The sequence below is a fragment of the Sciurus carolinensis genome, chromosome 5, assembly GCF_902686445.1.
Source record: "Sciurus carolinensis chromosome 5, mSciCar1.2, whole genome shotgun sequence".
NCBI classification, from domain to species: Eukaryota; Metazoa; Chordata; class Mammalia; order Rodentia; family Sciuridae; genus Sciurus; species Sciurus carolinensis.
In genome coordinates this window covers 85,261,919-85,287,206 of record NC_062217.1, presented here as the reverse complement: position 1 = coordinate 85,287,206, position 25,288 = coordinate 85,261,919, and the positions used below count along the sequence as shown (strand labels likewise).

The 25,288-nt window shown below is 38.2% G+C and overlaps 2 protein-coding genes and 1 pseudogene across 4 annotated transcripts; 2 read left to right on the top strand and 1 right to left on the bottom strand.

Annotated features, from left to right (window-relative positions):
- Positions 1-1,237: 1,237 nt before the first annotated feature.
- On the bottom strand, positions 1,238-23,820 carry Ska3 (spindle and kinetochore associated complex subunit 3). 2 transcript variants are annotated; one of them, XM_047552254.1, is made up of 9 exons: positions 22,719-23,818; positions 15,933-15,994; positions 15,660-15,825; positions 13,227-13,638; positions 7,498-7,580; positions 5,390-5,475; positions 3,610-3,813; positions 1,635-1,762; positions 1,238-1,341 (listed from the first exon to the last, which is right to left on the bottom strand). In XM_047552254.1, exons 1-8 carry the CDS (start codon positions 22,819-22,821, stop codon positions 1,637-1,639), a joined length of 1,242 nt encoding a protein of 413 aa, XP_047408210.1. In that variant the 5' UTR covers positions 22,822-23,818; the 3' UTR covers positions 1,238-1,341; positions 1,635-1,636. The 2 variants fall into 2 exon arrangements, with proteins under 2 accessions (XP_047408210.1, XP_047408211.1); XM_047552255.1 differs by lacking the exons at positions 15,660-15,825; positions 15,933-15,994 and having other exon boundaries at positions 22,719-23,820.
- LOC124984780 (40S ribosomal protein S8-like) lies at positions 12,382-13,058 on the top strand (annotated as a pseudogene).
- On the top strand, positions 22,940-23,933 carry Mrpl57 (mitochondrial ribosomal protein L57). 2 transcript variants are annotated; one of them, XM_047552257.1, is made up of 2 exons: positions 22,940-23,068; positions 23,283-23,933. In XM_047552257.1, the coding sequence occupies exon 2, from the start codon at positions 23,288-23,290 to the stop codon at positions 23,594-23,596; it is 309 nt and encodes a 102-aa protein (XP_047408213.1). In that variant the 5' UTR covers positions 22,940-23,068; positions 23,283-23,287; the 3' UTR covers positions 23,597-23,933. The 2 variants fall into 2 exon arrangements, with proteins under 2 accessions (XP_047408213.1, XP_047408212.1); XM_047552256.1 differs by having other exon boundaries at positions 22,953-23,068; positions 23,235-23,933.
- Positions 23,934-25,288: the final 1,355 nt, after the last annotated feature.

Sequence of the window (25,288 nt, the reverse complement as noted above, 5' to 3'; positions counted from 1 at the left end):
ACTCATGATCCTCCTGCCTTAGCCTCCCAAGCTGCTGGGATTGCAGGCGTGCGCCACTGCCCCCAGCCATGCTGCCTATTTCTGTTCAATCAAAACACAAATTCCAAATTTGGTTTTTGTGAAACTGAGAAGGGAACACTCTAAAACTAAGCTAAGGAACAACTTTAACTAGGTTGATGTCTACTTGAACATCTCAGAAGTAAGCAATATGTATGGGCCTAGGTAGCCAACAACAATTTAGTTCAAACATGTTTCAAGAAATAAGTGTTCTTTCATGGTTTCCTTTATCATCAATTCTTTTTGTCTTCCACTCACACTTTTTAGAGTGAAATTATTACCTTCAGTGATAAAATTCTACCAAGATAGCTGCGTGTGGTGGTGCACACCTGTAATCCCAGTGGCTTGAGAGGTGGAGGCAAGGAGGATCTCAAATTCAAAGCCCTGTCTCTAAAATTCAAAAATGGGGTGGGGATGTGGCTCCGTGCTTAAGCATCCCTGAGTTCAATCCCCAGTACAAAAAAAAAAAAAAAAAAATCTGCCAAGTTAGTCATCTAAAATAAATAGATCTGCTTTATTCACTTTTTATACACAAGTATCTTAAGATATCCATGGTTTCCAGAATGAGTATAGAATCGCCAAATGGTATCTCTCTGCTTTGTTTTTTATTGATTAGACACAGGTTCCTTTTGCTAGTAGCATGAAGGAAACACATTCATTCTTTTTTTTTTTTTTTTGGCGGTGCTGGGGATTGAACTCAGGGCCTTAGTGCTTGTGAGGCGAGCACTCTACCAACTGAGCTATCTCCCCAGCCCACATTCATTCTTAATAGAACTAAATAATCATGAACCAATTTATGAAGACAAAGTCATGGATATTTTTTCCCAATTAAAAATCCTAAAAGCAATTTCAGTACTATAAAAGCAATTCTAATATAAGCAAAAAGCCTTAGCCTAGGAATGTTATGCAGACTTTATTACAGAAAGGTGTTGTAATGATATCTGTACCCCATAAAAAATTGGGAGGAGTCAGTGAAGTGCTACATATAGAGGACAGGATAGCCCGGTGAGCAATAAATGTTAGCTTCTCTTTTTTTTTTAATCACAAAGGAAGCTTTATAGTCAATGAATGTGCAGTACTTCGGATTGCTCAGAAAATGCACAATACACAGAAACTAAATCATGTCGTTTTACTTGTTGACTGACTGGCTTTGCAGTTGTTTCTGCTCCAAAAGTTAGACCTTGCAGTTTTTAAAAAGGAAAGATGAGAATTAACCAAGTGAGTCCAGCTCTGCTTCCATCTCATTTTGTTCAGTTTCTAAAATGGATAAATCCACTAGAGTTCCTGCAAAGATACAAATAAACATTAGAAGCCTTCAACAAAACAGATGACACAACAGTGTGGCTGCATATTTTATACTTATAAAACAGTTGGGGGTTATATTCCCACTGATACTAGCAAACTTGATACTTTAGGAATCTGAGATTCAGGAATCACAAATTCTATATCAAAATTTAGATACAAGGGATTAGCCTAAGCTGGCAAATGTTGATTATAAACTATTTACTGCCATTCTAATGTTAGTTTTAAAATGTCCTCTTCAAGTAACATTTTCTTTAGAACAGTAGCATGCTCACTTTCACCAGTTTTCTTTGTTGCCGGCATCTCGAATATTTTGTCTTTCGTATTTGAGGAAACTGCTCCTGGGTGGCACTGCCTTCACTGCTACTGGAGTAGCTAGGTTTGAGTTATACTTTGACAAAATCTAAAACAAACAAAAACAAATTTTTTTCTATTAAGTCATATGAATAACAACATAAATATAGAAGATATTATAAAACATTCAAGAAAAGCCATGGAAAAAATTTTAAAGATAAAGGTTTTTTAAACAATTTAATTTTTTTAGCAGTGCCTACAGACATTTAACAGAAGTGAAAATATGGAGATATTAGAAACTCAAATGTGAAGGTTTGAAAGGCACTCTTAACTGAGGATAATGCAAACAAGTACCAATACACGCCTAAAAGCAAATTAAGACTTTACAAGCTGTTAAGGAAAACATTAAGGAAAAATCTGGAACATATCTAAAAGAAAGATCATCAATTATAAAGAGCATAAAGGAGAGTTTCAAATATCAGCATCCTTTTCCTATGTAAAAAGGTGACATTAAAGCTGGGTACAGTGGTTTACACCTGTGATTCCAGCAGCTCGGGAAGCTGAGACAGGAGGATCCCAAGTTCAAAGCCCGCTTCAGCAAAAGCAAGACACTTGAATGACTCAGTGAGACCACGTCTCTAAATAAAACACAAAATAGGGCTGGGGATGTGGCTCAGTGGTCCAGTGCCCCTGAGCTCAATCCCCATTACCCCTGCCTCAAAAAAAAAAAAAAAGATGACATTAAGGGGTTGGGGTGTGGCTCAGTGGTAGAGCGCTTGCCTGGCATGTTGAGGCACACTGGGTTCAATCCTCAGGACCACATAAAAATAAATGAATAAGGGCTGGGGAGATAGCTCAGCTGGTAGAGTGCTTGCTTTGCAAGCACAAGGCCCTGAGTTCGATCCCCAGTACCGTGCAAAAAAAAAAAAATGAATAAAGGTGTTGTGTCCATCTACAAATAAAAACTACATTAAAAAATAAAAAGTGACACTAAATACAAGGCTTTCTTCCTTTCAAATAGAGAATAAACCATGGGGAACGTGATATACTCCTTCCCCAATCAATCTACTGTATGTATTGCCCAGAAAAATAGAAAAGACAGGATAACAAATAATTAAATATCTTAGGATGAGTCAATTCTGATGCCATTTAGGTATTTTCCCAAGTGGTTATCCTTTTTATGGCTTTTCTTAAGCCAGGAACGTTTCTAGAACGGTTATTGAGAATTCCACGTGCCAGCTAGGTGTTGTGGTGCACGCCTTTAATCCCAGTGATGGGAGGCTGCGGCAAGAAGATTGCAAATTCAAAGCCAGGCCCAGAAACTTGGTGAAACCTGCCTCAAAATAAAAAATAAGGGCTGGGGATGTGACTCAGTGGTTAAGTGCCTCTGGGTTCAATCCCTGTACCAAAACAAATGAACAAAAATCCATATGCCTAAGCGAAATCTGCTAAACAGACTGGTTATTTAGTACAGTTGGCAGTTAGAAATCAGTAGTAGACTAGTGGCAAATGTTACTTACACTCAAGAATCAGATATTTACATGTAAACAAGTGTTTCTGAAGCTGAGGCCCAAGAAGGTTCAAGTTTAAGAAACTGATATGTAATTAATGATACCCTGCTCTGAAGAACTGAGGGTGAATGACATTTCTGACTTGTCTACAACACTTCCAATGGAATAATGGTCAACATGGAAACCATAGCTTAGCAACACTGGAAATACATTTCAAAGGCAAAGAGAAAAATGTTCCATTGGTTTAACATCACTAAAACCGTGGGAAATCACTAGCTTATACTAAGTTCAGAAACTTAGCCAGGTGTTCTTAGAAGGGCCTATCTGCCTAGAATTTAGACTGTGTCAACACCAAAGCCAGCACATTAGCCTGATGACAAGATAGCTTACATGCAGTTTCAAGTCTTTTATATCAGAAAAAAATAAAATTGCCTTAAAAAATAACCTGGAGAATATCTTCTGGAATTGCAGTTACTTCTGGGGGTGTAGGTGTTCTAAGCAGATTCTCGTAAGAAGAAATTGTAGGAGAAGAGGGATCCACAAAATTCTCAAAGCACTCATCTGAATTTAAAACTAGTGGAGTATAATCTTTAACTTCCACATCATTTGATGAACTGTCTGTTTTTGATAATGGATAATTTGTGGACACCTAGAAAATAAAAATAAATCATTGAATTATGGCAGTAATTAAAAATTGATAGTTCTATTGGGATCTCTAAGCCCCCAAGTGATTCCCCCTCTTCCATGACGGTTCTAAACAAATTGAGAAAAACAAAGAAATGGCATACGAAGGACAAAGTACCATCTTCATTACCAATAAAAGCTTACTGTAAGAACTGAATAGAATGTTGACTAAACCACAGTTAGATGGACTCACCTGCCTCATTTCAGGCAACACTAAACTGAGCCAGATGAGAATCCTAGCATGGGTAAGCCAGTGTTCTCACAAACCCTCAGCAAGCAGGCTCACTCCCAAGAAGAAAGCAGATTTGAAGTAAGCTCAGTTTGCAGTTTTCATGCTAAATTAACTACCTGGATAAGTAACTCCATCTCCCCAGGCCAGGGTTATTAATTTAAAAAAAAAAGCTAAGAGTATCAGGTCAGCAGGGTGCCTTCCACATCAATAAAAACATAAGAAGTAAATTAACTGTAAATGGCAAGTGCCAGCAGACAGATAATCTGATACTTCAACTGACAACACAGCACTGCATTTGTCCGCAGCTGTGCTGGCCAATATTTAAGTCACAAGGTAATAAATTTAAATTAATTAAAGTCTTGAATTAAAAATTAGTTCCTCAGATCAGTAGCCACGCTTTAAAGGCCAAATAACTGCATGTAATTAGTGGCTACCATATTTAACACCCAGATTATAGACCATTTCTATCAAAGTGATAAGGTTTGATTATAGTATTTGTTAAATAGAAAAATTTGAAGAGAAAAAAACATTAAAGCACCCATAAATATGTTGCCCAGAGAACTACACGTAGATATACTTCTACTGATTCATTTCTTAAAATGTGTATATCAGTGTGTTGTATATACAACACATACATGTCATTTTTCACGATTAAATATTTCTTGAAAATACTCTTTTAATGTGTTTTCATAACATAGCACCAGATTTTATAGATACACCTTATTGCATTCTGCTTATCTTCCATTTGGTATTTTAAATTGTTTCCCATTTTCATATTTCTTCCTATAACTTGTTATAAATCTTTGTCCCAGGTGACTTTAGAACAAATTCTGACACATGATTAAAAGTGTCTAAAATTTTTTTAAAGTTCTTGATCTATGCTGGTAAAACACCCTCTAGAAATATAGTGTAAACTGTCCTGACAGCTGCAGTTATCTAAATTTTTAAAACAGACTGTTTGAATGAGAACATCTTGGAAGTGGCGAGAGGGTTACCAAGGAACACAAGGAATCTTTTAGGGATGATGCATATATTCTTTTCTTGATTGTAGTGGTAGTTTTATAAATGAATGCATGTGTCATAATCCAATTCTATACTCCAAATATATGTATAGTTTATTTCCTGTCAATTATTCCTTCATAATACTGATTTAAAACTATGTAAAGATTCTTTATCTCTGAAAGGAAGGAAAACAATAAAAACCTAGATTTTATATGGGTTAGAAAACAAAAACAGGCAGTTTGAATCTGGAAGTAGTATCTGAGTCATCAGGAGAAAGATTAGAGCTTTCACTTCTCTGGGAATTTACCACAGCTGTGTTGTTCTTTGTGGAAGGAATTTTCAAACCAGGAGTGCAGAACGTAGGTGCCAATGGGGAACTGGTACACGTGACATCTAGAAGACACATAAAATGTTCATGAAAATAAAGATTTGAAAATGAAGATTTCAACTTTTAAGTTTTAAATGTTGTCAATATAATTTTGTGCTTTGTGTGTGTGGTGCTGGGGATTAGAATACAGAGCATTGTGCATGTTAAGTAAGCACTGTACCATTAAGCTACACCCCCGAACCCATGCGCTTTATTATTAATAGCTTAAAAAATGTAAGTATAAGCTGAGCATGGTGGTGCATGCCTGTAATCCCAGCAACTCAGGAGGCTGAGGCAGGAGGACACAAGTTTGAGGCCAGCTTCAACTTAGTGAGACCCTGTCTTAAAATAAAAAATAAAAGGGCAGCCCCAGTGGGATGTAGCTCAGTGGCAAATCACCCCTGGGTTCAATACTCAGTACAAAAAAGAAAAAGAAACAATGCTCAGCACCAAAATAGAATACAATATTCAAGAAAAATAATTGTCAATCTAGTGGGTATTTAAAAAAATTTTTTTAGCTGTAGATGAACACAATACCTTTATTTTATTTATCTTTATCTTTATGTGGTGAGGACCGAGCCCAGTGATGAGCACTTGCCAGGCAAGTGAGCTACCACTGAGCCACAACCCAAGCCCCAAAATAGGGATCTTTACCCAACTAAATTATCATTTTCTTCAAGAAAGAGTTTAAGGCTGGGGTTGTGGCTCAGTGGTAGAGCACTTGCCTGGCACGTATGACGCACTGGGTTTGATCCTCAGCACCACATAAAGATAAATAAAATAAAGGTATTGTGTCCATTTACAACTAAAAAAAAAAAAAAAGAATAAGTTTAAGTTGGATGTGGTGACACACATGTGTAATCCCAGCAACTTGGGACGCTGAGGCAGGAGGATCAAAAGTAAAATGCCAGCCTGGGCAATTTTGTGAGACCCTGTCTCATGAAATAAAAAGGGTTGGGGATATAGTTCAGTGGAAGGGTACCCCTGGGTTTGATCCCCAGTACCACATATACACACGCAAAAAGCAAAAAACCCCAGCTAAATCCAGAAGAAATGAATGGGATACAATAAACAATGTAAACACAGAAAGTTATAAACAAACTACTAAATTTTATTAAGAATGGACTATACAAATGGTAATAATGATACTCTTACGGGATAAAAATAGGGTCATACCAAAATACAATAACTCTTAACAAACTTCCATTTGACGAGATTACTTTTTTCCATTCCCCCCATAAACATATTACTGGTGGTATACTGAAGGATTTTAGTAAGCAATCTATTCTTTAATAAATTCATTCCACTTCAGGAATATAAGGATGTTCTCCTTATTTTCTAAAATGTTTATATACTTCATTGGGAATTGAGTTGAGTGTGGTATGAGGTGATAGTCCCAAAAATAATTTTTTAAAAATCAGCAACTCTTTAATAAAATCATATTTGTACAAGGTGAGCTATAAGCTGCTATAAGTCAGTTATATTTTTTAAACCTGTTTATGCCAGCAGTGCTTATTAATTTAATAACTGCATGTCAGTGAAATTAATACAAAAATAATTTTCCTAAAAATATGTCCAAAACTGGAAAAATCTGATAGCTTAAAAATCTGCCAATAAATTTGGTATAGATCAGACAATTATAAAGAATTATTCAGGGCTGGGGAGATAGCTCAGTTGGTAGAGTGTTTGCCTCGCAAGCACAAGGCCCTGGGTTCAATGCCCAGCACCATAAAAAAAAAAAAAAAAAAAAAAAGAATTATTCAGAGAAATCAAAACTCTAGGATTTGTTTATTTTGTATTTTGTTAGAAACAAAAAAGCTGACAAATACTAAACATAATCCAAAAGAATATTAAAAACATACCAGAAAATTTTATATTTCTCTTGCATGAAATCATGTTTATCGTGAATGGCATGGTATTTAATAAAATTCAATATTACAAATTAAAAGATGTGGAAAATGATAGAGTGTCTAAGGTGACAGAACTATTTTTATACAGATAGTCTGGAAAAAATATGACTGAGAAGTAAGCTTGATGTTCATACTCACCACTTTTTTCCAGCTGCTGGGTTATGGGGCCAGGAGTGACAGAAAAATCATTGGTCATGGGTTCTTTTTCTATGGTCTTCTCACTGGTATGGTTCAGAGAGATTATAAAGTTACAAAGAATTAACATTAAACCGCTGGGATAAAGCTTAATCTTATTACATAACAAACATTTGGACTCGTTCAGTTGTTTTATGGAAAAGATGCCCCATGGAACAAATTCTTTTAAATTTTCTTTTAAGTTTTTTCTCTCTCTTTTATTCTATTGGGGTATGAACTTGGGGCACTCAAACACAGAACTACAGGCAGCCCTTTTTCTATTTTTTTTATTTTGAGACAGGGTCTTTCTAAATTGCTGAGGCTGGCCTTCTCCCTCAGCCTCCCAAGTCACGAGGATTATAAGCATGTGCCACCCTGCCTGGCCCTTTGAGGAAAAACAGCAACGAAAACAACAAAAAATTTATTTATTCATCCATCCATCCATGGTTCAAAAAAGGTTAACCTCTGACTTAAAGGAAAGCTATAAATTAAACTCATCAGTTCTAATATAGGGAACTCCATACCTCATGGCTTCAAAATCATAAAGTAAAATTTTATAACCAGGATACAGATTAAGAACTAGTCACTGGGTGCTGAGGCAGGAGGATCAGAAATTGAAAGCCAGCTTCAACAAAAGTGAGGTGCTAATAAGCAACTCTGTGAGACCCTGTCTCTAAATTACAAAATAGGGCTGGGGGATGTGGCTCAGTCCCCAGTACGCCCCACCAAAAAATAAAAAAAAAGAACTTGTCATTTTTTTTCCAGACAAAAATTACTGGTAGTTCAAGTGTACTTTCTTTCATTGTTTAATGTTTGCTACTTCTACTTTTTAAGCAAATATTTACTTTTGATCTATCTATGATTTATTTTGACATGAGGTAAAGATTACTTGATCTTTTCCCACTTAACCAATCATTCCAGAATAATTTACTGAATAATCTTTACTTCAAAAATACCTTTAGTATCAATTTATATTACTTTGATAAGTGGTGTTTTCATTGTAACTTGCATGGTTTTAATTATCATTTCCACACTAATCACATCCAGATCTTTTTTTTTTTTTAATATTTTATTTTATGTGGTGCTGGGCATTGAACCCAGGGCCTTGTGCATGCAAGGCAAGCATTCTACCAACTGAGCTATATCCCCACATCCAGATCTTTTTAATCTAGCACTGAATTCACACACTAAGCTTCAAATTCTTATTAAATTATCTAAGAGGAAATAAATATGTCTACAGGCACCTCAAAAATCAACATGTACATACCTTTTCCCACAAGCTGCAGGTATTCTTACCTTAGTTGATTTCCCTAGCATCATCCCAGGCAATAAGCCAGAAATCTGGGGTTTATCCTGGATCTCCCTCTCTAACCAAAACAATCACAAATTCTTAACTAATTTTACTCCTTTAATTCCCCCCCCCCCCACTTTCCTATCTCCACAAATACCATCTTTTTTCAGGCCTTTATCACTCCTCCTATCTATATAGCTTCTCATTTAAAGAAACCAACAGTTTATTAATAGAATTGGTGATTCAGAGAAGTTTCCTGAAATTGAGAAGGATTTGTTTGATGTACAGGGATGCACCATTGTTTGGGGCATAAATATTTACTATTGTTATGTCTTCCTGATTTATGGTTCCCTTAAGCAGTAGGAAATGTCCTTCTTTATCCCTTCTGACTAACTTTGGCTTGAAGTCCACTTTATCTAAGGATGGAACCCCCGCTCTTATACTGAGTCCATGGGCATGGTAGGTTTTTTCCCATTCTTTCACCTTTAGTCTGTGGGTGTCTTTTTCTATGAGGTGAGTCTCTTGCAGGCAGCATATTGTTGGGTCTTTCTTTTTAATCCATTCTGCTAGTCTATGTCTTTTGATTGATGAGTTTAGACCATTAACGTTCAGGGTTATTATTGAGATATGATTTGTATTCCCAGTCATTTGGGCTTATTTTTGGTTTTTAAGTTGGCTTGGTTTCTCCTTTGAGTGGTTTTTCTCTAAGGTAGTTCCTCCCTTTGCTGACCTCCATTGTTGTTTTCCATTTCCTCCTCATGGAATATTTTGTTGAAGAACATTCCGTAGCACAGTCTTTCTATTTGTAAATTCTTTTAACTTTTGTTTATCATGGAAGGATTTTATTTCATCTTCAAATCTGAAGGTTAGTTTTGCTGGGTATAGGATTCTTGGTTGTCAACCATGTTCTTTCAGAGCTTGAAATATGTTGTTCCAGGCCCTTCTAGCTTTTAGAGTCTGGGTTGAGAAGTTGGCTGCTATCTGTATTGGTCTCCCCCTATATGTAATCTGATGCTTTTCTCTCATGGCCTTCAAAATCCTATCTTTATTTTGAATGTTAGGCATTCTCATTATAATGTGCCTTGGTGTGGATCTGTTGTGATTCTGTGCATTTGGTGTTCTGTAAGCCTCTTGTATTTGATTTTCCATTTCTTTCTTCAGGTTTGGGAAATTTTCTGATATTATTTCATTGAATAGGTTGTTCATTCCTTTGGTTTGTATCTCTGTGCCTTCCTCAATCCCAATAATTCTTAAAGTTGGTCTTTCATGATGTCCCATAGTTCTTGGAGATTCTGTTCATGATTTCTTACCATCTTCTCTGTTTGGGCCACTTTATTTTCAAGATTAAATATTTTGTCTTCATTGTCTGAGTTTCTGTCTTCCAAGTGGTCTAGTCTTTTGGTGATGCTTTCCATTGAGCTTTTTATTTGTTTTATTGTTTCCTTCATTTCAAGGATTTCTGTTTTTTTTTTTTTTTTTTTTTTTTTTTGAGAATCTCTATCTCTTTGTTGAAATGATCTTTTGCTTCCTGCAGTTGCTCTTTCAACTGCTTATTGGTATTATCATTCATTGCCTGCATTTGTTCTCTTATCTCATCCTTTGCTTTGCAAATCATCTTAATCATGTATAATCTCAAGTCCTTTTCTGATCATACTGTCATTGGATTCTATTAATATAGAATCTAGATTTGTTTGGATCATTTTCTTCCCTTGTTTTTTCATGTTGTTCATGTATCTTCCCCTCTAGCAGTGCAGATCTGGGGGATTGCAGATTTCCCCCTATAGGCTTATAGTGGCCCTATAGGTTTCCAAAACCTTTCCTGACAATGAGCTTCAAGTCTCCAGCAGGCATCTCAGGATGGGATTTGCCCCACCTAAAGATTGGAGCTATGGTTTCCAGGATTATCCGAGATGGCCGCTCTGGCTTCCAAATGTGTTGGCAAATGGGGAGCTGCAGCTTGGGGTGTGGACGTGGTCAGCTGGAGGTTCTGGAGGTGGGATGCGATTGGTCAGGCAGGGGTCCTGGAGGTTGGGTGTGTTTGTGGGATCCTGGAGACCATGTGCAATCAGTCGGTCTGGGGTCCCGGTGATAGGATGCAGTCAGTTGGTCTGGGGGTCCTGGTGGCAGGGAGAAGTCAGTTAATGTGAGGGCCCTGGAGGCAGAGAGTGATCAGTCGGGCTGAGGGATCCTGGAGACAGGGCTCAGTCAGTACGGCCAGGGGTCCTACGGGGCCTGGCTGTTGTCTCAAAATGGCGGCAGCCACGTGTAACCAAACCTGCAGGTACTGTCACAGTGAACTTCCAGGCAACAGCAGGCAGCTGGTGCTCCACTGGCGGTCTGCGGTTAGTCTGCTGGTAGCTGTCAGACAATCAGGAGGTGAACCTTGGGTGGTGGGTGATGGGTAGGTGAGAGGCAGGTGATGGACAGGTGAGAAGCAGGCAAATGGCAGATGATAGGCACTTGACAGTGAGCAATCAAGAAATAGATATCCTCTGCTTGAAACCAGAGTTAGGGAGTAACAAGGAATGCAGCCTCCCTTTAGTCTGCCATCTTGGATTAGCCTCCCAGAGAAGTTTCAAATATAAAGTATCAAAAAACATTTTGCTGCTGCTTCTCTGGGAAAACACCATATGGAGGATGAGGCTGGTGCAGCGGGAGGGCCCGATGGGGCTGGGGCACTGGAATGGGTGGCCGTGGCAGCTTCCATGGAGTCTTCCGCAGCAGTCTCCGAGGCTGTGGCGCTCACGGATGCAAGGCCAAAGACAAGGAGTGGATCCTGGTGGTCAAGCTAGGCCGCCTGGTCAAGGACATGAAGATCAGTCCTTGGAGGAGCTCCACCTCTTCTCTTTGCCTATCAAGGAGTCTGAGATCATCGACTTTTTCCTGGGGACGTCACTTAAGGATGAGGTTTTGAAGATCATGCCTGTACAGAAGCAGACTCGTGTTGGCCAGCGGACCAGGTTCAAGGCATTTGTAGCTATCAGGGACTACAATGCTCATGTTGAACTGGGGAGTAAAGTGCTCCAAGGAGGCAGCCACTTGTATCCGAGGGACCATCATCCTGGCCAAGTTCTCCATTGTTCCTGTGTGGAGAGGCTACTGGGGGAACAAGATTGGCAAGCCCCACACTGTCCTTGTAAGGTGACTGGACGTTGTGGTTCTGTGCTGGTGTGGCTCATCCCTGCCCCCAGAGATACTGGCATTGTCTCAGCCCCTGTGCCCAAGACGCTGCTGCTGATGGCTGGTATTGATGACTGCTACACTTCTGCCAAGGGCTGCACTGCCACTTTGGGCAATTTCACTAAGGCCACCTTTGATGCCATCTCCAAGATAAACAGCTATTTGACTCCCAATCTCTGGAAAGAAACTGTGTTCACCAAGTCTCCCTATCAGGAATTCACTGACCATCTTGTGAAAACCTACACCAGAGTCTCTGTACAGAGGACCCAGGCTCCAGCTGTGGCTACAACATAGGGTTTTTATACAAAAAAAAAAAAAAGAAAAGAAAAGAAACCGGACCATGAAGCTTTGAGTTTCCTCTTTCCAGCCAGCGCTGAGCATTGGGCATCTCTCGGGACAACCTGCACAAGTGCCACAAGACTTGGGGCAAGAGAAAGCCCTACCACAAGAAGCGGCAGTGTGAGGTGGGACGCCGTGCTGCCATCACTAAGATTGGCCCCCGCCGCATACACACTGTTCCAGTGTGAGGAGGCAACAAGCAGTACCAGGCTTTGAGGCTGTATGTGGGGAACTTCTGGGGTTCTGAGTGTTGTACTTGCAAAACAAGGATCACTGATGTTGTCTACAATGCGTCCAATAATGAGCTGGTCCACATCAAGATCCTGGTGAAGAACTGCATCATGCTCATTGATAGCACACCGTACTGACAGTGGTACAAATCCCATTAGGCACTGCCCCTGGGCCGCAAGAAGCGGGCCAAGCTGACTCCTGGGGAGGAAGAAATTTTAAACGAAAAGTGAACAAAGAAAATTCAAAAGAAATACAATGAAAGGAAGAAGAATGCTAAAGTCAGCACTCTCCTAGAGGGGCAGTTCCAGCAGGGCAAGCTGCTGGCCTGCATTGTATCAAGACCAGGACAGTGTGGCTGAGCAGATGGCTATGTGCTAGAAGGCAAGGAGGTGGAGTTCTATCTGAGGAAAATCAAAGTCCGGAAAGACAAGTGAGTCCTCCTCCCTTCTGTCTTAGCTCGTGTAATAAAAGTGTTTATTGTTCTGTGCCCTAAAAAAATTTAAAAATAAATAAGTAAAGTGAATGAAACCTGTTTTAAAAAAAAAAATTTTAAAGAAAAAATATTTTAAACATTTAATCTAGGATAAAAATTAGTAAATGCAAAATATTTAGGAAATGAAGTAAAAAGGTACCTTTTAGGAAAGTTGCTTACCTTTTAATATTCTTCATGTTTTTAAGTCCCATTGTGTAATCTTCATTTAAACACATAGTATATTCAGAGATACCAAAATGTTCTAACTTAGGAGTTATACACTCAAAATCATCCATTTTTAGAGTATGTTTTGGAGTTTTTAGTATTTTAACTAGTGACTGACTAGTAGGTGGAGTTTGAATTTCAGGCTCTTCCTTATGGTTGTTTATAGCCTGTGAAGGATTTGGTAAAACTTGGGATATCATATATCGCTCAAGTCCAAAATCTGAAAGTTGTGGACTACGTGGAAGCTTCTCAGAAACAGAACCACTTGGAACAGAAGGATCAGACATGTCATCCTTCACATCAGGCTTTTCAGAATTTTCACACTTAGCCGTCTCTTGGGTAGAGTCAGTAAGTTCTTGCTCACATTCTAGAAGGAAGAATCAAAGAGGTAACATTCTGGTAAAACAGCAGAACAGAAAATCTTAAATTCTATTTCAATTGTTCCTTCAGTAATTTTCTGGTACATACCTCTTACTTGTATTCCATTTTGATCACACATTACAGAAGGAAAGTAAACTAAAGTGTTAAAGATGAAAAATCAATACTCCCAAATTAAAGTCAATTTTCTTCTTCAATTAATGTGATTTACCAGTTTTTCTTAAAATTTTCTGACACCATTCTATCATTAATTAGTGTGGAATTAATTAAGTGTGGAATCAACTCTGTTCTAGATTTAACACAATGTATAGTGGTATTTTAAAACATTAAGACTACAAAGATAATTTTATCTTATGTCAGTCTGGAACACTTTTATCAAAAACTTAGTTGAGAAAATAATAGAACATTTGAAACACACATCCATTCTCAACCATCTATAAAAATACTATGATTACATGGCTTCTGAGTCTTGGAAGAGTTTCTGATTCACTGAATTCTGTTCTGGCTTTGTGCTTTTTATAAATCCTAAGAAATGCTACAAGAGTTGCCAAAAACCTACTGTTGTATTTATCACAAGGCTGTCATTGATAAGATTAATAAAAAAGGGGTTGGAACTGTGGCTCAGTGGTAGAGCACTTGCCTAGCAAGTGTGAGGTGCTGGGTTCAATCCTCAGCACCACATAAAAATAAATAAATAAATAAATAATATAAAGGTATTGTGTCCATCTACAACTAAAAAAAATTAATAAAATAAGACCATTGCCATTATTACTGCTCAATCAACAATATAATTATATTCCCATTTCCCAAGGGAGGAAAAAACAATTTCGAGAGAAACTATTCAAGGTCAAATGTTATAACTTGAAGAGCCAATATTTGAATGTGTGGCTCTTTCACACCAAGTACTTTCTGTTATACTATGTGGACTACTTAATATACTTTCCAAACATATCCTCAATTTTTTTTTTTTTTTTTTTTTTTGGTGGTGCTGGAGATTGAACCCATGGCTTCATAAATACTAGGCAAGTGCTCTACCACTGAACCATATCCCCAGACCTCTCAATACATAATTAATGAATTTAGTAGATGTTTTGTTTATGTACAAAGTTCATTTTTATAATAGACATGAAAACAATGAAGCATATTAGTCATCCAGAGGTATGAACAGAACAATAACAATAACAGTTAATAATTGAGTGATGGCTGGGCATGGTGGCACACACCTATAATCCCAGCGGCTTGGGAGGCTGAGGCAGGAGGATCATGAGTTCAAAGCCAGCCTCAGCAAAAGTGAGGTGCTAAGCAACTCAGTGAGACCCTGTCTCCAAATAAAATACAAAACAGGGCTGGGGATGTGGCTCAGTCGTCGAGTCCCCGAGTTCAATCCCTGGTACCGCCCCCCCTCACCCCGGCCAAATAATAATTGAGTGAGAGACATGCCAGGCATTGCTCTAAGCAAATTTTATGTCATTTAGTCTTTACACAATACACCATAAAGTAGATGTACTGAACATCCGTGCCTTACAAATGAGAAGGAGTGGTGGAATAGAGATTTGCACTTAGGTAATTTGGTTACACTGTGCTATACTACCCTGCATTAGAATTTTAGAACTGAAAAAGGACTTTACCAATCTATACAGCCAAAGTCTCTCATTCTATGTAAAAGGAAACTGAACCAGAAAAATGAAATAGCATGCTGTAAATTTCTCAGCTATTTATTGGCAGATTTGACTAGAAATCATAAGTCATTCGTGTGAATTGTACTTTTTCATTTATAAAGCTCAAAGAGGTCTTTCATGTAGCATTGTGTTGGTTCTCATCCAGCATGGTAGAAAGGAAAGCAAAACCCATTTTTCTACTGTATCACTGACCAGCGCACAATGAGTATGAATAATTGTTGATGAAATGATATTATTATAATGGCAGAGACAGAACCAAGCCTACAGTTGTTTTAGTCATGCTGCCTTCTTTAATACTAAGCCATATGCTATAAAATCAAAGTAGTCAAACCTGAATTTTCTTTGACACGTGGATTATATCCATACTTCTGGAAAAACTCTCTTATTTTTATGATATCCCCTGAATTTTTTTTCATCAGTATTTTTGTTGCCTTTATGAAATCAATGTTTTCTTGACTTTCCAATCTTGCTTTATCAAGAAGAATGTTAACATCATCCTTTAATGAGGAAAGAAAATATATTACAATTTCTCTAAGTTCTAAGTTTACTTAGGCTAAAAAAATTACCACAGAAAAACAACAAATTAATATTGTAGGATTAATACCTTTAAAGTCTGGACTTCTGAATGAAGATCATGTAAAATTCTCATTGGATAATCATCAAAGTCTTCAGTATGTATGTTGAAAGGAAAAAAAGTTTAATAAATATGAGAAAAGAAGGAAGAAAAAAATAAAAGATTAGTTTCTTTTTAAAAATTTTTTTGTTGTAGATGGACACAATACCTTTATTTTATTTATTTATTTTTATGTGGTGCTAAGGATTGAACCTAGTGCCTCACTCGGGCCAGGTTAGCATTCTATCACTGAGTCACAACCCCAGTCCCTAAGTGTAGTTTCTTAAAATTACAAAATCCTTATAGGTATTTACTTATAATTTATCTGTTACCAATTGCTAAAAAAAGTGTTAAGGCTATTCTTTAAAACCTTTATTGAAGCCTGGCATGGCAATGCATGCCTGTAATCCCAGCAGCTCTGGAGGCTGAGCCGGGCAAGTCAGCCTCAGCAATGGTGAGGTGATTAGAACACTCAGTCAGATCCTGTCTCTAAATAAAATACAAAGTAGGGCTGGGGATGTGGCTTCGTGGCTGAGTGCCCTTAAGTTCAATCCCTGGTATCAAAAAAACAAAACAAAACTTTATTGAGCTATAACAACACAGCTATAACAAATAATCATAAGTATATAGCTTGAGGAATTTAACAAGGTGAACTTAGCTGGATAAACAGCCCTCTGCTCAATAAGTAAGGGAAGAGGACAATGGGAGAGGAAAGAGGATTACTAAAACTTATAACTCCTCTTTTAGTTCCTCCCTCCCCCACCAAAGGTAAACCTTACTCTGATTTCTAAAACCATGAAGTTGTTTACCTGCTTATGAACTTTCTTTAATGAATTCAGACAATATGTTTTCTTTTGTGATTGGCTTCTTTCATTCAACATTCTTTGTGACACTCCTCTGTGTTCATCCATCTCTAATTCATTCATGCTCATTGCTAAACAATATTCCACTCTACAATATATCTATTCTATTGTTGATAAACTTTGGGTTGTATCTATTTTGGAACTATTATGAATACTCTTGCTTTGAACTTTTCCAGAACATCTTTTTCAAAAAATATTTATTATCTGGGTCTTCATTTTATTTACTGCAATGCTAGGGATTGAATCCAGGGACTTGCACATGCTAGGCCACATCCCCAGTCCTAGCATGTCTTTGGTGCCAATATATGCACAATTCTTTACCCTAACGACCTAGAACATGTGCTGTATTATAGGTTATACATATGTTTAATTCTAGTACATACTGCCAGATGGTTTTCCAACATGCTGTTATAATTTACACTCCAACAGCAGTGCATGCAAGTTCCATTTGTTCTACATCTTTACAAACACTTGGTACTTTCCTCCTTTTAATTTTAGTTACCCTGATAGGTATGCAATTGTACTATACTGGAATTTAATTTGCATTTCTTTGATGACTAATGAAATCCATGCTTTTTCATATATTTAATGGCTATATAAAGATAATTTGAAGTAAGACTTTAATTTTTCTGTGGTATTGTCTTCCTTTATCAATTTGTAGGTACTCTTTTTTTTTTTTTTTTTTTTGGTATTGGGGATTGAACCCAGGGGCACTTAACCACTGAGCCACATCACCCTCAGCTCCCCGCCCCCCGCCTCCCCTTTTTTTTTACAGTTTTGAGACTGGGTCTCACCAAAGTTGATTATGGCCTCACTAAGTTGCTGAGGCTGGCTTTGATCTCACAATCTTCCTGCATCAGCCTACAGAGCTGCTGGGATTACAGGCATATGCCATCAGCCCAGCCGTAGGTTCTCTTATATATTTTGGATATAAGTCTTCTATCAGAAACATGTATGATAACATCTTCTACTCTTTATTTTTAATTTTAATAATTAATTTTAATAATGTGATGGGGAGTTGCTGTTAACTGAACAAAGGGTCTCACACATACTAGGTAAGCACTCTATCACTGAGCTATATTCCTCCCTTTTTATGAAAGAGCCTTGCTAATGGGCCAGGCTGGCCTTGTACTTGTGATTCTCCTATCAGCCTCCTGAGTAGCTGGAATTACAGATATGTGCACCATACATAATCTCTTAATCCTAATGTAGTCCTACTTGTCATTTTTTCCCCCCATGATGGATACTTTTTGTTTTCTACTTTAAAAATCCTTGCCAATGATAATACATATTTTTTTCATGTTTTCTTCTAAAAACTTTAATGTTTTTCTTTTGCATTTAGAATTTCCATCTGGAATTGTTTTTGTTTTTGTTGTTGTTTCGTTTCATGTTTTTGGTACAGAATGCATTAAGGATCAAGATTCATTCTTTTCTTCCATATGGACATCCATCACAATCAACCTGACACTGCTTCCTCAAAAGACATTTTTTGGCTGGGAATGTAGCTCAGTGACAGAGCATTTGACTAGCACGCATGAGGTTCAATAACCAGTACTGCAAAAAAACAAAAAACAAAAAACAAAAAACAAAAAAAAGACATCCTTTACTCCCTGCACTGTCACCTTTGTTATTAATCAGTCATATTTATGATTAGAAGTAGTTTTAAAAAGGATTCTATTTCTCTTTTCTAAAACACACTTGCTTTGATGATCTCTTCTTTTGGCTGTTAGAAGTTCCCAATTTTCACTAGGGAAATGCAAATCCAAACCCCAGTGAGGTGGGTGTAATGGCACAGGCCTGTAATCCCTGCTACTTTTCAGGCTGAGTCAGGAGGATAGTGAGGTTTGAAGATAGCTTGGGCAACATAATGAGAAAAAAATCCAAAACCCCCAGAAACCCCAACCATGAAAAGATTCCACTTCATACACACTAGAGTAACTACAATAAAAATTACTGGCAAACTGTATACAAAAACATATTAAGAAAATTGTGCACCACGATCAAGTGGGGTTCATCCCAGGAATGCAAGGTTGGTTCAACATCTGTAAATCAATAAACATAATCCATAATGTCAATAGACTTAAGGATAAGAATCATATGGTTATTTCAACTGACACAGAAAAAGTGTTCGACAAAATACAACACCCCTTCATGCTCAAAACACTAGGAAAAATAGGGATAGTAGGAACATACCTGAACATTGTAAAGGCTATTTATGCTAAGCCCACGACCATCATCATTCTTAATGGAGAAACACTGAAACCATTCCCTTTAAAAATGGGAACAAGATAGGGATGCCCTCTTTCACCACTTCTATTCAACACTGTCCTCGAAACTCTAGCCAGAGCAATTAGACAGACTAAAGAAATTAAAGGGATACGAATAGGAAAAGAGGAATTTAAACTGTCACTATTTGCTGATGACATGATTCTATATTTAGAGGATCCAAAAAACTCCTCCAGAAAACTTCTAGACCTCATCAATGAATTCAGCAAAATAGCAAGTTATAAAATCAACATGCATAAATCTAAAGCATTTTTATATGCAAGCGATGAAACATCTGAAAGAGAAATGAGGAAAACAACTCCATTTGTAATAGCCTCAAAAAAAAATAAAATAAAATACTTGGGAATCAATCTAACCAAAGAGGTAAAAGATCTCTACAATGAAAACTACAAAGCATTGAAGAAAGAAACTGAGGAAGACCTTAGAAGATGGAAAGATCTCCCATGTTCTTGGATAGGCAGAATTAATATTTAATATTATCAAAATGGCCATACTTCCAAAGGTGCTATACAGATTTAATGCAATTCCAATTAAAATCCCTATGACATTTCTCATAGAAACAGAAAAGGCAATCATGAAATTCATCTGGAATTACAAAAGACCCAGAATAGCCAAAGCAATCCTGGGCAGGAAGAGTGATGCAGGAAGTATCACTATACCAGACCTTAAACTCTACTACAGTGCAATAGTAACAAAAACAGCATGGTACTGGCACCAAAATACACAGGTAGATCAATGGTACAGGATAGAAGACACGGAGACATACCCACATAAGTACAGTAACCTCATACTAGACAAGGGTGCCAAAAACTTACAATGGAGAAAAGACAGCCTCTTCAACAAATGGTGCTGGCAAAACTGGAAATCCATAAGCAGTAAAATGAAACTAAACCCCTATCTCTCACCCTGTACAAAACTCAACTCAAAATGGATCAAGGATCTAGGAATTAGACCTGAGACCCTTCACCAAATAGAAGAAAAAGTAGGCCCAAATTTCCATCATGTTGGCTTAGGACCAGACTTCCTTAACAAGATCCCCATAGTGCAAGAAATAAAAGCAAGAATCAATAAATGGGATAGATTCAAACTAAAAAGTTTTTTCTCAGCACAGGAAACAATCAATTATGTGAAAAGAGAGCCTACAGAGTGGGAGAAAATCTTTTCCACACACACTTCAGACAGAGCACTCATCTCCAAAGTTTATAAAGAACTTAAAAAACTTTACACCCAAAATACAAAGAACCCAATCAATAAATGGGTTAAGGAAATGGGCAGACACTTCACAGAAGAAGATACACAGTTGATCAACAAAAACATGAAAAAGTGCTCATCATCCCTAGTAATTAGAGAAATACAAATTAAAACCACTCTAAGATTTCATCTAACTCAGAATGGCTGTTATCAAGAATACGAGCAATAATAAGTGTTGGCGTGGATGTGGGGAAAAAGGCACACTCATACATTGCTGGTGGAGTTGCAAATTGGTGCAGCCACTCTGGAAAGCAGTATGGAGATTCCTCAGAAAGCTTGGAATGGACCCACCACCCACCATTTGACCCAGCAATCCCACTCCTCGGTTTATACCTAAAGGACTTAAAATCAGCATGCTACAGTGATGCAGCCACATCAATGTTCATGGCAGCTCAATTCACAATAGCTAGATTGTGGAACCAACCTAGATGCCCTTCAACTGACAAATGGATAAAGAAACTGTGGTATATATACACAATGGAATATTACTCAGGCATAAAGAAGAGTAAAATTATGGCATTTGCCGGTAAATGGATGAAGTTGGAAAATATCATGCTAAGTGAAATAGGCCAAGCCCAAAAAACAAAAGACCGAATGTTTTCTCTGATAAGTGCATGACAATATATAACAATGGGGGATGGCAGGGGGGAAAAGAATAATGAAGGAACTTTAGATGGTGTAGAGGAAAAAAGGGTGGCAGGGGATGGGAATGGAAAAACAGTAGAATGAAACAGGATTACCCTATATATATGTATGAAAACATGAATAGTGTGAATATACACTGTGTACAACCATAGAAATGAAAAGTTGTGCCCCATTTGTGTACAATGAATTAAAAATGTGTCTGTAAAAATAAAAAATATTTTAATAAAAAAATTATTTCAATTATTTTTCTTGCAAATCCAAAAGAAAATGCAGAATTGTACAGAGGTAATATGTTGGTAAGAAGATGAATTAGCACAAGCTTTGTGAAAAGCACTTTGGCAGATTTATTAAAAACCCAAAAATGTTAATGCAGTTTTTGTCTATCATAACATTATCTTAACTACATAAACAAGTCAAACACACACACACATACATGTGCACATAGTAGATAAAATAAGAATGGTAGAAAAGATACAAAACGTTAATAGTGCTGTCTTCTGATGGTGGGGTTATATGGAATAGTTATTTTCTTTTTTTCACTTTTCTATATCTGAAATTTCCTACAGTGCACATGTTAATTTTATAGTTACACTTTCAAATGACTGGAGAATTAGTCATAATATAATCAATATAAAAGGAATCTGCATCTGTACAGTGCGCTATTTAACGCCCAATTACGACACTTAAGAAAATCTCAAAACCTGAGACACTTTTTTGTTTGTTTTGTACTGGGGATTTAACCCAGGATGCTTTACCACTGAGCTACATCCCCAGTGCTTGTTTTTTGAGTCAGGGTCTCCACCTTGGGATCCTGCTGTCTCAATTTCCCAAGTCACTGGGACTACTGGTGAGTACCACCATGCCCAGCTGAACTTCTTTTCCAACAAGTCTTTAAAAATAAATGGTTATTTCTTTAAAAGAACAAACAGTAGTTTTGAGTACTAGGGTTTGTGTTGGTAATATAATTTGCTGGAGAAATACAGACGTTTTCTTCGCGGTCAAAAAGGTAAGACAAGAGTCACTACACATGTAGAGTGTAAAGAACAAAGCTAAATAGATGCATTTAAAAAAAAGAAATTGTTAAATTTTTTCCTTGGTTTTTACTGATAAACACAAAACATGTCTTGAACGCATATCATGTATAAATGTGTGTATATTTATAAGCTCAATCTGTCAACTTAGATTTTTATTCATAAGGGTCGTTCTCTCTTCACAACATAATAGTGAACAACATAATAACAATGTTTTCATCACATGAGAAGAGCACTATGGTTATCCACGGAACTAAAAACGGACACAACTATTCAATTGAGTAGCATAAGACTAAATCACGTCCCATAAATATGTACAATTATTACTTGTCCATTAAAAAAAGAGATCATAAATGTGGCACTTGCAGCCCCCGAGCTATGTTAACCACAAACATCGAGCACTTTAATAGGTGCAGCACCCGCACCCGTGTCTCTTTCCAAGCACTTCTCGCCCCTGTCAATAAATAACCCTTCCAGGGCTGTGGAGATAGCTCAGTTGGTAGAGTGCTTGCCTCGCAAGCACAAGGCCCTGGGTTCAATCCCCAGCACCGCTAAATAAATAAATAACCCTTCCGGTCAGTGGGTACATTTTTACTAGGGGGTACCCTTCCGGCCGTCGCCCGGGGCGGGTCGAGTCTCGGCGAATCCCACCAAACGCGGCTGAAAGCGGAGACCCTCACGGGCCCGCCAGCCTCACTCACCGCTCTCCTCTCCGTCCAGCGCTCGCTGCAGCCGGGCCGTCTCGCAGTCGAGGGTGCTGGCCAGAGTCCGCAACTTGCCGAAAAAGCTCCGGATCGGGTCCATGGATGAGGGCAGATGAGCAAGAACCTAAGCAACAGCAGAGACACCAACGCTCCAGATCCGTACCAAGCCGCCACTAGTTTGAATCTGTAGGCCGGAAATGTCCTTGGTTCCGCGCAGGCGCAAGGGTTCTCTCTCGCGAGAGCTGAAGTATCACGTGAAGGTGCCGGTGGACCCCCGAGAGGCTATCGTCCTGCCACAGTCGCATCAGCCGCGCGAGGGGGGCGCAAAGTTCTTGGGAGTGTGGCAGGTGAGTCGATGGGCTCGGCGGGTGGGAGGGGAGGACCCTTCCTCCACTTTAGCCAGTAGTTCCTGTTGGGAGGCGGGGAGGGGGTCAGCGTGCGTTCTTGGGCGCCGGGGCTAGAGTCGCGCGTGGCGTCGAGCCAGGATCGCGAGCCCTCTTCTCCCTTCTCCAGCCCCGCGGTCTCCAGCGAGCGCCTCTGTCTATGTGCCCTCCTCCGCAGGAACCATGTTCCTCACTGCTCTTCTCTGCCGCAATCGCATTCCTGGAAGTCAGTGGATCGGGAAGCACCGGCGACCGCGGAGGGTGTCTTTGTTGTCGAAGCAGAACATGATCCGTCGCCTGGAGATCGAGGCGGAGAACCACTACTGGTTGAGCATGCCTTACATGACCGCGGAGCAGGAGTACCGCCACGCCAGCGTGCGCAGGGCACAGGCTTTCGAGGCCATCAAGTCGGCCAGCACTTCCAAGTTCCCCCAGCATAGATTTGTTGCTGACCAGCTCAACCATCTCAATGTCACCAAGAGATGGTCCTAACCCTGAGCCATCACATTAAGATTTTACAGATAACTGGACTGCCCTGTCTTCTCCTGGTCCTGGAACTAAAAACAAACAGCAGCAACAACAACAAACAACTTGTAGTTTCTATTAAAATATGAACCTTTGGGCCAGAATCTTATTAAAACAAACATGAGTTTAGTGGTCTTGGCTTATAAATTATCTGGGGCTCAAAACGCCTTAATATCTAAAAGCGTAATCACTGACCTAATGTGTTTTGTTTCTTTAACCTGACAGGGAGATATCAGGGATTTCCTGAGTCATTAATGATACAAACTATTTTACCTGAAAGCTGTAATAAAATTACAAACTATGATTTGTAGTCTTTGCCTAAGTATATCTGATGGGACTTTATTGTACAATAGTCTACCGTCAATAGTTGCCTCAATTTAAATGGAAATATGAGCTTTTCCAGTTATACATACTCTTATATTTTTAACATACGCTTAAAATTACCATTTTTCTGGGCCTGTCGTGGTGGCACACGCCTGTAATCCCAGCGACCGGGAGGTTGAGACAGAAGGGTTGCAAATTTGAGGCCAGTTTCAACAATTTAACCAAAAAACCAGGGGCGGGGGTGGGAGTGGGGTGGGGTGGAGCCCTTGCTGGGGATTTGGCCCAGTGGTAAAAGTGCCCTGGGGTCAAACTAAAAGTAGACATTTAAGTGGGGTAAAAGGTATTTATCAGACCTGTTGACACATCAATCACTGGTTGAAGATGTGCCATTTTTTAAGTAAGTTTTTTTTCTGAATAAAAATACCTAGGCACTTTGTGTTAACAAATGAAACACCATATACAGTTGGGACTGTTTATATATGAGGAAACACTTAAGGAACTTGTCTGAAGTAACAATTAGTAATGAGGGGGATTTGGGTTTGAATTGCTATATATTAGTCTTGCTAAGTGCTATACATAAATTAATAGCATTTTATAAACTACATAGAAAAAAAATCATTAATAAAATAAACAACATGTTTTTTCATCTACTTATATATGTATATTTTGGTATGTATTGAGATTATACATGTCCAAACTTACTCTGACATTAAAATATCCTAATGATAGATTGTACAAACTCCAAGACTAATGTATGAGTGCCAATCTTATTTACCAGCATTGAATTTTTTTATTAACAAAAAATACCATATATTGTTTATTAGATGACTCACATTTTATTTTCTGCAATTAGGCATAAGGCTATTTTGGAGGTACACTGATATTTTTAAAAAATTCATTGCACATTAACAGTTCTTAGACATGTCACATATTTTAATGTTTAAGGAAGCTGAACTATTAACATGTCATATTCTTGTTGGTATGCTAATACTTGAATGCTTTTTTGTTGTTCATAGAAGTGTCTGATGCATATGGGCAATTTTTGTATCTCTGAACTTTTATTTTCCTGCCTGGAATTGGTGATAGCTCACAATGTTAAGGAGAATACTGAAGAGGACTCACAACCTGCTTAAAACCACAAATAGTACTTCAGTTGCTCTGACCTATATGTAGGTCAGAAATCTGTGAATTTGATGTTAGAAAAATAATTAATTTGAATCCCAGAAGACATTTGAGAAGCAAATAATGCCAAAATAAAACCTTGGCTCTGGAGAAATGGAAGGCCGCTCATAAGAAGGCAGGCATTTTATAGATTTTTACAACACTCTACATATC